We start from the raw sequence: 15,829 nt of genomic DNA on the forward strand, positions 1-15,829 counted from the left end.
GAGTTAATGAGTTGATTCAGATGATTAGGTTAATGGCTCGTTTATAAAACCTTTTCATGATATGCTAATTTTTTGAGATAGGAATTTGGGGTTTTCATGAGCTGTATGCCAAAATCATCAGTATTAAAACAATAAAAGACCTGAAATATTTCATTTGGAGTGCAATGAATCTAAAATATATGAAAGTTTAATTTTTATCATTACATTATGGAAAATAATGAACTTTATCACAATATGCTAATTTTTTGAGAAGGACCTGTATATGAGGACAGGACTTTTAACATTTACAACTTTAACTTTAAGTAAAAAAATTGTTTTAATATGTATACCATGGCAGAAACATGTTTTATAGGCTATGCATAATACATCAGTTTCTTTCTCACTTTTGTGGGCAGATTCTTGTCAGTGGTGTGATTTTACAGAGGTGAACCACACACACACACACACACAAAGCATAAGAGTCAGAGTCTGCCGCTCATCTGCAGAAGGAGAAACTCCAGTAGACGGAGGTTCGTGAGTCCTGACAGAAGGAGGAAGAGGTCAGTGACCGTAGCCGTTGATTTCTGCTGCTTTTACTCTCTGACTGTCTGTTGATAATTCTGTTGTTTTTTGTTATGAACAAAGACATTTAAAATGATTTACAAATTTAAAATCTTTTTATTAATTTTGGAGTGCATGACAGTGAAGTCCTGACTCATGGTTCACGACTGCAATAATTTATAAAAAAAAATAATACAAATAATCAGCATAATAATGCTCTATAAATGCACTATAATACCACTTATAAGGTCAAGGCCAAATTTGTCTATTCTTAGAGAAATGTTTACAAGATATCCCTTTCTGTGTTGTAAATGTTTGGAGAACAGCCATTGTCTTTGTGTTCATCTTACTTTTCAAACACTTGCACATGACTTAAATACATATAAAGTGAAATGTGTGCACTATGGATATAAGTCTTTATGCTCTAAGACTACATGCTGAAGGAAAAACTCACTTCATCACATGATCCTCAGAAACCAGAATGAAAGTGACTGTTCTTGTGCATTTAAAAACATGCTTTGAAACGGCTTCAGACGGACGTAACTTTATCCGATTGGCTTTTTTCCAGTGAAAACTTTGCCGATTTTCATCTAGCTCTCAAATACTGTTACTGTGAGTAACTTTTTCCATCCAGGTTTTGAGTTTGCTAATGCATGAATAAGATTTGCATGTTTCTTATCACACAATCTTACATTTTCATGTTCAGATGAACTTGCTTTATGGCTGACAAATCTAAAAATGTTTAATTCAGAATTGTTGAATTTAACAAACGGTGACGTGCAAAACTTCTGAAAGTCGTGCTGCATCCCAATTTGCCTATAGGCTACTACAACCTAAACGTATGTACACTTTTTGGGAAGAAAAAGTACATACTTTTGAGTAGCAGAATCATGTGCAAGCTTTGGGACATACTACTTCGTAATTTTTAACGGACTGTTGCTTAGTAACATGCATCCCGTCACCGTCTAAACTTAGGACAGAGAGTATTGTGTATTGGGACACACAACAATAGTTCATTTTCCATATTCTTACAGTTTGTTTTAAAAATCATATTCTACAAATGTAAAAAATACAAGTCTGAAATGTGTCAGTGTTGTGTTCACTGGTCAAAAAGTTTTATAATATCCATAGAGCTGCATCCATACAAGCCAAAACGTCTTATATTCTTCACCAATGCAGATTTATTTTCAAATGCTTCTTTAATTCAGCAGCAAGTGAGTTCCAAAGCATCACGATTTATTGTGCTGTTGAGACTTTTCTATCCCAATGACAGGACAGAGAACTACACAGTGAACTTATTTTCTTTGACTTGGGATGAAAAAACAGATCCCTTTCCTCCCTTGTTCTGTTTTCTTGATTGTGAAAGAGCACATGCTGCCAAAGCAGTGTTGGTGATGGAAAATACTGAAGCAGCCAGTCCTGAGTGTTTTCACCAAAACCGCTGGAATAAGAGTCTGTGTTATTGTGACTGAACTCATCAGTCGTGCCAGGCTCTATTTAAGGCTGCAGTTCTGTTCATGACAAATGCATTGGGTAACACTTTAGAAAATTGTTCCATCATTAATGAATAACTACACTGGAGCAAATGAGTAATCAACTATTAACTTATAAGAAACTCTGGTTAACAAATTAATTATTAAGTAATTGTGCTTAGTTGAATGAGGTGGTTCACTATTAGCAAATCAATAACTGCTATTTTTCCCACCTCCCTGAGAATAACTACAGGTAACATTAAACACTACTAACTCTCCAAAAAATACATTATATAACACTTAATTTTAGCATTTACTCTTCCTAAGTGTCATGGCAAAGCATACTGGGAAATAGAAATCCCAGCCCAGTTTCGATTTAATTTAAGTTCATAACATAAAACTCACAACAATGAAACAATACAGATTACTTGAAATGTGTTGGTTTTGTGAACTCAAAAGAAAAAGAAAGTTCTGAATACTCATGAATTAATTTGATTAAACTAATTTGTTTAAGTTTACCCTACTCAAACTAATAAATTATTTTGAGCATTAGGGTTTACAGTGCACACAGGCTATGCTTACAGTGAAACGCTTGTTTTAGTGTCACATTAGTGTCTATATATATATATATATATATATATATATATATATATATATATATATATATAAAGTAAAGCTGCATTAAATATGCTAAAACATCACTGACATTTAAAAGTATAAAAACGAAGCAGCATGCACTAAAACTTTACAAATCGCAGATTCATAGTGTTTCCACTATGAATGACACCAATGCACTGCCTATGCTGAAGGAGTCACTGGGTTTCTTAAGAGAAACCAAACCTTTCATGAGCAGAGAAGGGAAAACTGGGCCACTAATAAGATGGAAAGCAAACTTACCTGACCGTGAGATGTTGTGTGACGGTTAAACACTCCTCACAGCATATAGTGTGCACAGAAACCCTCAAACACTCTATTATGTTATCATTCATCCATTTGAGCTTCCTTCTTTTGTGCAGTATTTGTAACTCTGTTATGTTTTTGTCCCAGGGTTGATCGTCTGATCTCCTGCTCTGCTGCAATGAGTCCTCACGCCTGGATCTTTTGCACTCTTCTCTGCGTCCTCACGTGTGAGGGGAGCAAGGGCGCATCCAGAGGGCCATTCCTGAGCCGAAAGAGGAGGTTTGCAGAAGATGCAGCCGATGGGGTCCAGAAAAAGTGCTCTTACACGTTCTTGGTCCCTGAGCAGAAGATCACAGGGCCGATTTGTGCCAGCCAGGGCGCGTCTCGGCCCGATAAAGAGCGTGTGACGCAAACAGACGTAGCCGACGTCCGCGAAATCTTGACCAAGCAGAGACGTGAAATGGACACGCTCCGGTTGATTGTAGACGTAGATGGAAACATGGTCAACGAAATGAAACTTTTGCGTAAAGAGTCACGCAACATGAACTCCCGTGTTACCCAGCTGTACATGCAGCTGCTGCATGAAATCATCCGCAAGCGGGATAATTCTCTGGAGTTGGCGCAGCTGGAGGGACGGATTCTGAACGGCACAGCTGAGGTGCTGCGGCTGTCCGGCCTCTACCGCGAGCTGGAGCTGCGCTTCTCTGCGCTGGCCACGCTGGTCAATAACCAGTCGCTGCTGATCGCCGCTCTGGAGGAGCGATGCCTGCGGGTGTACGGGAATCACAGACGGGAGCCGCTACCTCCGCCTCTTGTGCAGGTGGTGCCGGAGAACATCCCAGTGTACGTGCCACGCTTCTCCAATGAGATCCAGAGGAACCCTAGCTGGCCCGTTTCAGAGGACAGGAGTCCCAGGCCAACTCATCAGGCCAACATCAGTCTGGAGGGTAACCATCACTAATGAGCTCATCACAGCAAAACACACACGGCATCTTGGTCTGCCAACACACACTCGAAATTTCAAAGGCACCCATAACCAGCCAAGACACAAATACTCTTCAGATTGCATGTGTTTTGGATTTATTTGGTTGTGAGTGCAGTGTGCTTGAAGAGAGACTTCACCAATACGCTCTTCTGATTGGCTGTGATTTTCGATTGATTTGGTAGTGTGTGCAGTGTAGTTGACGAGAGACTCCGCCAATACGCTCTTCTAATTGGCTGTGGTTTTGGATTGATTTGGTTGCGAGTGCAGTGACCTTGTAGAGCGACTCCAACAATAACACTCATTTGAATGGCTGTGATTTCGGATAGATTTAATTGGGAGTGCAGTGCACTTGTAAAGAGACTCCGCCCACACGATATTCTGATTGGACATGATTTTGGATTGATTTGGTTGAGAATGCAGTACACTTGCAGAGAGACTACACCCAAAAGTTTTTCTGATTGGCAATGATTTTGGATTGATTTGGTTGTGAGTGAAGTGTGCTTGCAGGGAAACTACACCCACAAACTCTTCTGAATGACTGTGATTTTGTGGCATCTCATAGTTGTATCACGTCTTGTGTGAACTGCTTGTTGCTTGAATCTTATCACTTGTTAGTGTCTGGTTAGGACAGTGTTAAACCCCTTTCACACTGCGATTCCGGCAAATACATGGATAATGCGACCTGGTATTTGTTCCCGGGCTGCTAGATTTGGTCCATTCTCACTGCCAGCGAAATACCGTAATATGTGCGCTTTCACACACAACCCGTAACGGTCCCGGGTCGAGTTGACACGTGACATCCTGATGTGACGTATAATGGCGAGCGATCTCAGCTTCAGCGCAGATAGTAAGGAGCTCCCGTGGTCTGGACTTGTGTCCAGTTTGCGCACATTTCTGCTTGTTTAATTTTAGTTTATTTTGTATACGAACACTCTCTGCGTTTAAAACACTGACTAGCTCTTCTTGCACTGCAGGGTTGTATTATTGAAAAAACAAGCTCTAGGAGTCGCACGATAACTACGTACACGTTGCGGCATTAGTTTTGGCTTTTGTTCACACAGCGCTGGTCCCGGGTCGAATACCGCAATGTTACTAGGTCCCCGACCCGGGGTCAATTCGGTAATCAATTCCGGGACGTGGTTGCTTTCACACAGAAGGCGACCCGGCAATGTTCCAGGAATATTGCGGGTCCGACGTTCAGTGTGAAAGGGGCTTCAGTGTCAAATTAGTTCCCACATTTTAATATTGGGTTAGCTCCTAAATATTAATTTGCACACCAAACACATCACAAATCCTCTTTCAAGGAAGTTCAATCTGTGGCTATATTTGCAACACCTCCAGTCAGCCATTTCAAAAATCTAAGACCAACCCTGCTCCGAATATGCCTAATATCCTAAGAGTGTGTCTCAGAACACTGACTGTTTCAACAGAGCTTCTAATGGCAGCCGTTTCCACTGACACTTACATGGCTTGATCGGGCATTGTCAGGGCTTTCACAGGGCCAATGGCCAGGGCTTTTTTGCCCACCGAATAACTTGTTCTAAAGCAGGCCAGCTTGGCTTGAGGAGTGATTTCAAACAGAGGTGGAGTTTACTGAGTCTGGGGATGGCAGCGTCGTGGATAATTTCATATACCAGCTATAACATCGCCATTAAAGACTTTTCTTGAAAGACAATCATTTTAGCTCAACTCAAGTGTTTGAACTTATGTTTGTGATCGATGTGTGTGGATTCTGATCACTGGGCAGAAATATTTATATGCGATGCAAAAGACTATGTGCGCTAACCATTACTATAGTAAACATGGTAAATACGACCACTTGAAGAAATCAGACAAATCATAGAGGCGATTTGTCTCGCTATCACCAGACCAAGCTCATTCTTTTAAGAATGAACATTAGTCTGGGAACTCTCTGTATTTTTACTGCACACGTGGCGTGATCAACGGATATAGTTTAAATCACTCTGTACACAGCTGGATAGTCCTTCAACCTGTCAGACCAACGATCCGGGTCGCGTACTTTGTAGAGCGGTCGGTAGCAAGGCAAACACATCCTCCACCGCCAGGTGCATAAGCCAATTTGTGATTGGTCCCCGCAGATTTGTAACGGAAGCAGGATAGAAAAAAGTACAGGGTTCCAGCTTGAGTTGCAGGGTGAAATGAAATCGCTGGCAGATCGGGCTGGGTTTACCCAGTCTAATAGGCGATCACAGTCACATCTTTATTTCATCTGTCAGTATGTCTCATGTCTTTACACCAGGCTGTTTGATGTTCTTCATAAAATAAAGCAAATGTTTTCTTTGTTTTTTTGTTTTTTGACGTGCAGTAGAGCTTCTGGAAATGCAGTGTGGTTTTGGGCTTGGTGCTACAGGCCTGAGGATATTAGTCCAGCCCGACACATTGAAAGCCCTGGCTCAAACTGGCCCGACATTGAAAAAAAATGTTTTACTTTACCAATCAGTGATTTGTTCTTTTTTATTAGAAGGCGGGACTTATTTTTCCATATTGCCCATTGTATTTTCTCCCAGTCATAGTAATAGTGCACATCTTACCTTTAACCGATCAAGTTAATCTAAATACAATGCATGTAGCTTTAGGTAAAAGCGTCTGCCAAATGCAAGAATGCACACTCATCCAAAGGATTATTAGAAACTAATACTGTGTTTGACCCCCTTTCGCCTTCAGAGCTGCCTTAATTCTACGTGGCATTGATTCAACAAGGTGCTTAAAGCATTCTTTAGAAACTGCATCTCGCAGTTGATGGAGATTTGTGGGATGCACATCCAGGGCACGAAGCATCCGTTCCACCACATCCCAAAGATATTCTATTGTATTGAGATCTGGTGACTGTGGGAGCCAATTTAGTACAGTGAACTCATTGTCATTTTCAAGAAAACAATTTAAAATTATTCAAGCTTTGTGACATGGTGCATTATCCTGCTGGAAGTAGCCATCAGATGATGGGTACATGGTGGTCATAAAGGGATGAACATGGTCAGAAACAATACTCAAGTAGGCTGTGGCATTTAAACGATGCCCAGTTGGCACTAAGGGGCCTAAAGTGTACCAAGAAAACATCCCCCACACCATTACCTCCACTACCAGCAGCAGCCTCAGTGGTAACAAGGCATGATGGATCCATGTTCTCATTCTGTTTATGCCAAATTCTGACTTTACCATCTGAATGTCTCAACAGAAATCGAGACTCATCAGACCAGGCAACATTTTCGAGTCTTCAACTGTCCAAATTTGGTAAATTGTAACTTGCAAATTGGAGCCTCTTTTTCCTATTTGTAGTGGAGATGAGGGGTACTCGGTGGGGTCTTCTGCTGTTGTAGCCGATCCGCCTTAAGGTTGTAACAAGGTTGTGGCTTCACAAATGCTTTGCTGCATACCTCGGTTGTAACAAGTGGTTATTTCAGTCAAAGTTACTCTTCTATCAGCTTGAATCAGGCCCATTCTCCTCTGACCTCTAGCATCAACAAGGCATTTTCGCCCACAGGACTGCCGCATACTATTTTCCCTTTTCACACCATTCTTTGTAAACCCTGGAAATGGTTGTGCGTGAAAATCCCAGTAACTGAGAAGATTGTGAAATACTCAGACTGGCCCGTCTGGCACCAACAACCATGCCACGCTCAAAATGTCTTAAATCACCTTTTTTTCCCATTTTGACATTTAGTTTGGAGTTCAGGAGATTGTCTTGATCAGGACCACACCCCTAAATCCATTGAAGCAACTGCCATGTGACTGGTTGATTAGATAATTGTATTAATGAGAAATTGAACAGGTGTTCCTAATAATCCTTTAGATGAGTGTAAGTCAAGCATATAAGAACTTTGCAATATAAAATGTACCAAACCCTAATCAGACCCAATAAAACCATTTGAACAATAGCCCTATGCAGACTATTACTCAATCTAGAAAACTAAACAAGTTCACTACCTTGTTAGCTGTTATCTTTATGCATTTTAAGCTGTATTTGGTAATCATAGAACAAAAGGACAGTCTGAAAAGCACTACAGTACAGATGAAGTTTACTGACAGTATTGAAAAGCATTATTTCTGGTTCTTCCTTCCTCATCAGCACTCATTTGTGTGTTCTGGTCTCCCAAGGTCCCTTCCGGGACTGTTTTCAGGTGATGCAGTCTGGACATACCACCAGCGGGATGTACCTGCTAAAGCCAGATGGGACGGAGACACCTGTACAGGCCTGGTGTGAGCATGATGTGGACAGAGGCGGCTGGACGCTTATCCAGAGGAGGAAGGATGGATCTGTCAACTTCTTCAGAAACTGGGACAGCTATAAGGTATAGCAATGGCCAATTCACCAATGACACGTTCTTTTGAATTATTCTGTAATGGATAAACTGTCCAGGACTACAAAACAGAGGTGGAGACCGCTCAGTTCTAACAACACTGGTAATGAATATTAAAGAGGTCATATTCTGCTTTTTCCCATGTTCATCTTTATTCAGTGTGTAATGTTGCTGTTTGAGCATGAAAAAGGTTTCCAAAGTCCCTCCTGTGGGAGTTATTCTCTATATCAGTGTCACTGTTTCTTAATTTCCTGAAACACCTCAATTGTAGTCTTGAGCTCGTCACAATATTCCTCATTTAAATAATTGAGCTATTTAGTAGTGTGTTGAAACTGGTGGTTGTGGTTAGGAGCGGAACATTTCCCAAACACACTTGACCATTTACAGCACACTGCTCTAGCCGATCAATCAGAGCACATTGTGCTTTTCAGAATGAGGGGCTCAAGGATAAAAGTGCATGTCTTTTGAGTATATTGATAAAGCTATACAGAAAATAATATTTGCTTGATCTGGATCAGGTTTTTCTGAGCTGCGATTCACACGATCATTAGAGTCTGTCGGAGAATCAGAGCGTTTCTTAGAGAGCCATATGCTTAAAGATAAACAGCTGGATCTCGTTCCCAGGATCACTCATGTCCATTTGTTTTGATTGCGCTCGTGCCCATATGTCAGCAGTCCTTTCGTCTTAAGCAGCACATACACACAGTGAAGTTTCTTAAACCTCAAGGTAACACACTTTCCAGTGAAGCCAAAGCTTCATGAGCTGCTTCAGGTGTGTTTCAGTTGTAACTGAACTCGTGCATGCTTATTCACTTCATAAAATAATATGCCGCAATTTGGGCTGAAATCAGCAGTGTAAAGTCTGGTGATATCTTAAACATCAATCATCAGCTAAGCCCAGCTGTTCAAAAAATCCTTTCCAGTGTTTCAAAGGCCAGTGTGACGGTAAATGAAAACAGCATCCAGTGATTGGATGTGTTCAGCTCTCTTTTCCTTTTCCTCTAGAAAGGCTTTGGCAACGTGGATGGCGAACACTGGCTGGGTCTAGAAACCATCTACAACCTGGGCAAGCAGGAGGACTACAAGTTGCTAGTGGAGCTGGAGGACTGGATGGATAAAAAGATTTACGCAGCATACAGCAGCTTCCACCTGGAGCCAGAGAGTCAGTCGTACCGTCTGCGTCTAGGCACATACCAGGGCAATGCTGGCGACTCATTAACCAGTAACAACGGAAAACAGTTCACCACGCTGGACCACGACAACGACGCCTTTTCAGGTGCTTTCACACATGAGATTGCTAACAATGTATCATTATAAACCCTGGCTCAATCAGATCTAGGCTGTTCAGACGGTTAGTACATTTGAACATCATGGATTAATGATAGTACTGCACTGTTCTTCCTCAGTATTTTTGTCTTGTTTTCCAGTAGGAATGCCCTTAAAAGGGTGGTAAAACACAATTTTACTTTTCTAACTTTAGCTAGTGTGTAATGTTGCTGTTTGTGCAAAAACAACATCTGCAAAGTTAGAACGTTCAAAGTTTAAAGCAAAGGGAGATATTTGCTTTTAAAGAAATCAATTTCTAAGGACTATACAGCAAACAGCCGGTAGAGAACTACAGCCTTTTTCTCCAGACTCGCTGACATCAGTGGGCTCAATATGTACATAAACCCCTTCTGCTAGAATATTAAATAAGGGGGGCGAGGCCATTTTGCAATGCAGACGGAACACTGTTCCCTTTCAGTCTGTCACGTTCGACATACGTCGGACTGACCGACGAATTGGGATCACTTCTGCGAGCCCCTATCAGCTTCGAGATATATAAAACGGGCCAATGAACATTGGCGTGCATGCTTTGCATATCGCACCCCGCCCCGCTGCGCGGGTATAAAGCGGAAGCGATCGCCACGCACTGTTGTCATTGACTTCGGAGCCGAACGGCGTTGATGAAGCATCTGACTGCCTTCTATCTGCGCGAGAGAGAAAGAAAGCGTGTGCCGGGGGAAATTGCTCTTGTGTTGGCCAGACGGCACAAGACAGCGCGACCGCGATCTCACTGCTGCTGAGAGAGCTGCTGTTTTCACAGCAAACTTGAGAAACTGAGCAAATTGCACTACACACACACACACACACACCACACACAGTTGGTTTGGTGGCGTGTTCCTTTTCTGGTGAGAGCAGAAAAAGGCTGCACACAAAACCTGTCATTCTGCTGCGGTCGATCCCTGGGTGCTTCAGCACTAAAAGAACAAATTTTCCTCACAAAAAGAGCTACACGGGTGACGTGCTGTCCTTTTCAGGATGTCTTTCCACCTGTGCGCTTCTGGATGCGGTCGTTCCCTGTCGCCCGATGACGGTCGCTTAGGTCAAGACTCACCTACCTTCGGGAGGGTAGAGTCCCCCTACCCATAGCTCGATTTAGGTCTATTCCTGCCCAGCAGAATAGACCTACTTTGACGGATGGCCGGGGTGACCTGAGGATCATGGTTAGGGCAAAGCCGTGGAGTGAGCCTCCGCGGGACCCTAATCCCTCACAAGCGCCGCAACCAGTGGTGCTTCCGGAGGATCCCGTTGGTCCCTCTCATGGGCGGCCGACGGTGTCCTTTGGGGCACCCGCGGACGTGCAGATGTCGATCGCTGCATTGGAGGGGGAGTTTCAGTCCTCTGGGGATGAAGATTCGGCTGTACTGCCTCCCTCTGGGAGAGTGGCAACGGTCGAGTCGGACCCGGAGTTGAACACTATGCTTTCCCGGGCCGCCGAAAAGGTTGGGCTTGAGTGGAACCCTCCACCATGTCACGAAACTTCTAGGTTGGACGATTGGTTTCTCAGGGCAGGCCGCACTGGTTCTCAGCGTCCCGCCCCAGTGCCTTTCTTTCCCGGAGGTGCATGAGGAGCTGACTAGGTCGTGGAAAGCACCATTTAGGGTACTGGCCCAACAGGACATGGTTCCCGGAACTAGTGCTCCTTGCGACAGCACCTCCTTGGCCCATTCCTCTGAGGAAGGACCTCCTGATTCAGAGACGGGGCACCCTCTGGCACCCACGTCGAGACCTCTGGAAACTCCATGTCTGGTCCCTGGACGGGACGTGGAGGTTCTAGGTGGCCTGCCACAGGCTGTGGTAGACACCATCACTTTCGCTAGAGCTCCCTCTATGAGGCAGCTCTATGCGTTGAAGTGGAACCTGTTCGTCGACTGGTGCTCTTCTCTTTGAGAAGACCCCCGAAGATGTTCGGTCAGGGCCGTGCTTTCCTTTCTACAAGATGGGTTGGAGAGAAGGCTGTCTCCCTCCACCCTCAAGGTGTATGTGGCCGCAATCGCTGCCAATCACGAACTAGTAGAAGGTAAGTCTTTGGGGAAGCATGACCTAATCGTCAGGTTCCTAAGGGGCGCGAGGAGATTAAAATCTGCCTCACCCCCCCTCTATACCCTATTGGGACCTGTCTCTTGTCCTCAGTGCTCTTCAGAGACCTTCCTTTGAGCCTTTGCAGTCAGTGGAGTTAAAAATTGTGTCTCTAAAGACAGTACTCCTGACTACTTTGGCCTCTATCAAGAGGGTAGGGGACCTGCAGACATTTTCGGTCAACCAAACGTGCCTGGAATTCGGGCCGGACTATTCTCACATTATCCTGAGACCCCGGCCTGGATACGTGCCCAAGGTTCCCACCACTCCCTTCCGGGACCAGGTGGTGAGCCTGCAAGCGCTGCCTTCGGAGGAGGCAGACCCAGCCCTGGCTTTTCTCTGTCCTGTCCAAGCCCTTCGGACTTATGTGGGCAGAACGCAAAGCTTTAGGACCTCAGAGCAGCTCTTCGTCTGTTACGGAGGACAGCAGAAGGGAAAGGCTGTCTCCAAGCAGAGGATGGCCCACTGGATAGTGGATGCCATTGTCTTGGCGTATGAATCCCAAGACATGCCCTGCACGCTCAGGATTAGAGCCCACTCCACCAGGGGTGTAGCCTCGTCCTGGCCGTTGGCTCGTGGCGCCTTGCTGACAGACATTTGTAGAGCTGCGGGCTGGGCGACACCCAACACGTTCGCTAGATTTTATAGCCTACGTGTAGAGCCGGTATCTTCCTGTGTACTCACTTCTCATAGTCGGTAGCACCGGAGTGCCCTTTCTAGTGTCGGCTTGCTGCGCCACTCCCTTCCTCATGGAACGGATACATGTGCTTAAATGCTCCAGTTGAGTTCCCCAGTATGGCGAACCCTGTCGAGTCCTCTGCAACCCGCGGCAGTCAGACGTGGCGGAGCGTCTGACGCCAGGTCTAACACTCGTATGCATTGGTGGAAATTGTGTTAGGCTGGGTTCCATATGTAGTGGCCCCCAGGCAGTCCCATATGGGTATTCTCCACGGTACAGCTCTCTACGGTGAGCCCGTGTCTTTCTATATTTTCTCGTTTTCTATATCTTGAAGCTGATAGGGGCTCCCAGAAGTGATCCCAATTCATCGGTCAGTCCGACATACATCTCCGTTCCCTCCTTCAGGGAACGAGGGTTACCATACGTAACTGAGACGTTTTTTCACCTTGATTGTAGGTCCACATTGTTCAGCCTTCCTAGGGACAGCGGAGTTAGGGATCAATGGTTACAATTTAAATCTCTCTCTTTGTGCTGCACATTTAACTGAGGAATTAAAGCTCACAATAGTCGTGAGTTCAAAGCAGGATTCGCACAATGGCTTGTCCTGAAAGATGATGCAGTTCCAACTTTAAAAACAGAAGCTTTTTACGGGCCATAACCTGTAAGTATGATTTATTTTTCGTATTTTTAGTAATCACATGTAAAAAACAGATCGGTTTAGATAACGTCTCATGTAAACAGTCCACTAAATCTTTCAATCGGAATGACAAAAAAAGTGTGCTTGTAAACCTGGCAAGTGTTGCAGTAAGTGTATTACTGTCCGTCACTGACTTGGAGAAGCACTCGCGCGCAGTCCTACATCACCGGACTGATTTGCCTAATCTTCACAGAACTTTAGATCGCGGTAGAAATGCAGACAGTTGCAGTTTCTGGGGGGAGAAAAGTTCCTGTAAAAAAAGTTCCTGGTACTTATTGTTCTGGGTAATTTTGGTGGAAACGGGGCTTAACACAGTCATTTTCCACCCTGTTCCCTCACGTAATGTCACATTACATAAATCAGGTGAAGTAGATGATCTTGTGTTGTAAATTCAGCAGGCTCCGTCAGTGTTTAAAACACATACTGGCGGTGCCCCGCCCACAGCTCTCCGATCATCAAACACGTGAACTAGGTGGTTCGCGAATCAGAACACAGCGCGGCCAGCTAACCAATCTGAGCCCATTGCGTATTTATGAGAGACTAGCTTCATAGAACCTGGAAACCATCAAACCATTTTTACAAGAAGGGACAGAGCAGTGTAGAATAAAGGTAAATTATATGAAATTTAATAAAAGAAAATTAAAAATGAAGCATGAACATGCTGCAGTGCACCCCACAAACACAATCAGACCTTCGACAGAATGTGTTTTACCATCCCTTTAAATCAAGACTCATTCCCTGTTAGCTGGGTGTGGACTTCTGGTCCCGTGGCCTTCAATTACATATATTTGTGAAGCCTAATAGTCATTTTAAGATTCAAACAAGACTAAAACACATTTATGAGTGTATGCATGCCCACATCGATGCTGACATCAACAGTCCATTTGATATTTAGACGGTGCTGTTTGCCTTATTGATTATGGTTGTCTTTCAGGGAACTGTGCTCATTTCCACAAGGGTGGCTGGTGGTACAACGCCTGCGGTCAGACCAATCTTAACGGTGTGTGGTATTCAGGAGGAGTGTATCGCAGCAGGTTTCAGGATGGCATCTTCTGGGCCGATTATGGAGGGGGTTTTTACTCCATGAAGTCTGTGCGTATGATGATCAGGCCCATTGACTGACGTATGAGCGGATCACTGATCTCACACAGGTCATACTTCGACTTCATCAGGGTCCAACCATGGAAATAAATGTCCTTATGCTTCAGGTTTTCACCAGTTTGTATTAGTAAAGTTTGGGGTAACTTGTTTTGCAAATTATGTGACAGAGAAACAGGCGAGATAAAAGAATGTCATCTCCATTTTGTAATTAAATTGTGTAAATAGTAAATTAAATTACTATTGTGAACTAGTTTTTTTTTTTTAGAACAAACGTTCTTCCAGTAATGTTAATAGAATGTTTGTTCAAAGTTATCTGGCCTTTAATAATGTTATCAAAAAGTTAGCACAAAAACATTATTTATACATCATTCATATAACTTTTTTCGGAAAATTTTTATTTGGCCATTCGTCTAATGTTTTTTAAATTTTACTGCTTGTTTCTGAACGTTCAGAAAGCATTCAAAGTAATGTTCCGATAATGTTTGAAGTATGATAAAAAGGAATGTTCCCTTAACAGTCACATAACTAAGACTAAAACTATTTAAAACCTGGATGTTTTTTAGCGTTCAGAGAACATTCAGAAATAACGTTTTTAATACCTGGGAGTGCAATATGATGGGAATGCAATATGTTCATAGAACAGTTTTGTTGGCTGGGTTACCCCTGATTTCAAAACACATCATAACCCGTGTCTTGACGTTCCTTTCTGCCGTCAGCATTGTATCATACTGTTCATTCTGATCAAACACAGAGATTGTGGAAACGTCCAGACATGTGCTTTAATACACATATACGTGAAATAAAGCTGTCTATATATGCTGGTTTCTTCCATCTCCCGTCTTCTGTCTGAGGAATCAGGCGCTATTTTGGTGGCTTTATAGAGCAGAAGAACAGAGCAGGCACAGAAGCACAATGAGAAACATATTGCTGAGATCCAGACGGCGCAGGGGAAAGTGGGACCGCTGGGATGGAAACTGGCCAAATGTCTGTGGTTGTTGTGTGTTTTTCTTTTCCTCCATCAGTCCAACTACTGGCTAATGCACATGTTCCTTGTGCAGCGCTTTAACCCACTTCAGAGTCTGCTTCATCATTTCATGTAACTGTAGTTGACTAACTCTTGGTGAATAAAAAGTAAATCTGGTAAATCTAAAAGACCTGTGCCTGTTCATGACACATCACTCTCTTTATCATATTAGTGTCTTTTCAACCACAGATATTAACAAGAGAGATCGCTTGGTTTCATTGCTGCCATAATCATACTGTACAAAAGGCTTTTGGTTGAAACTTACCATTCTTTTTCATTCATTTTTATTTCTCTGACTTTCAGAGATGCAAAGAAACTCTTGATAGCTTGGCAGGAAACCTGAGGCAATGAAAAGCACTGTGAAGGATCCAGACCTCTGTGATTTTCAATGTGAGAGATGGTCCACAATCACATGAAGGAGGAGGACTAATATGTGTCATCAAAGGGTTTATCTTATAGAAAGATGACAGATTTAAAGTCTATCCATCCCAGCGTCTTAGGCTGCCGACAGGGAAACACCCTGGGTGGATGAATGGCCAGTCCACAGCAGTTTTAAAATATAAGTACAGATACTTTCCCCCTAATGAAACTTAAGCATTTTAACATCTTGTTCTCAAACAAAAAATTTAATCAACAAAGAAACAGCAAAGAGACAAATAACATGCTACCACGAAAATTTAATGGAGTGTTTATTGCAAATTAAATGGTGA

General features: G+C 43.3%; 1 protein-coding gene across 1 annotated transcript; it reads left to right on the forward strand.

Annotated features, from left to right (window-relative positions):
* The first annotated feature begins 495 nt into the window (after positions 1–495).
* angptl1b (angiopoietin-like 1b) lies at positions 496–15,229 on the forward strand. Its single transcript, XM_067453224.1, has 5 exons — positions 496–539; positions 3,060–3,859; positions 8,014–8,207; positions 9,222–9,492; positions 13,929–15,229. Exons 2-5 carry the CDS (start codon positions 3,091–3,093, stop codon positions 14,114–14,116), a joined length of 1,422 nt encoding a protein of 473 aa, XP_067309325.1. The 5' UTR covers positions 496–539; positions 3,060–3,090; the 3' UTR covers positions 14,117–15,229.
* The last annotated feature ends 600 nt before the right edge of the window (positions 15,230–15,829 follow it).

Source organism: Pseudorasbora parva, chromosome 9 (assembly GCF_024679245.1).
Source record: "Pseudorasbora parva isolate DD20220531a chromosome 9, ASM2467924v1, whole genome shotgun sequence".
NCBI classification, from domain to species: domain Eukaryota; kingdom Metazoa; phylum Chordata; class Actinopteri; order Cypriniformes; family Gobionidae; genus Pseudorasbora; species Pseudorasbora parva.

Bases quoted from the DNA above. Each gene is read 5' to 3' on its own strand.
- angptl1b (XM_067453224.1), top strand. From the start codon at position 3,091: ATGAGTCCTCACGCCTGGATCTTTTGCACTCTTCTCTGCGTCCTCACG. The intron at 8,208-9,221 runs GTATAGCAATGG...CTTTTCCTCTAG, and splicing joins GAAACTGGGACAGCTATAAG to AAAGGCTTTGGCAACGTGGA. The intron at 9,493-13,928 runs GTGCTTTCACAC...GTTGTCTTTCAG, and splicing joins CGACAACGACGCCTTTTCAG to GGAACTGTGCTCATTTCCAC.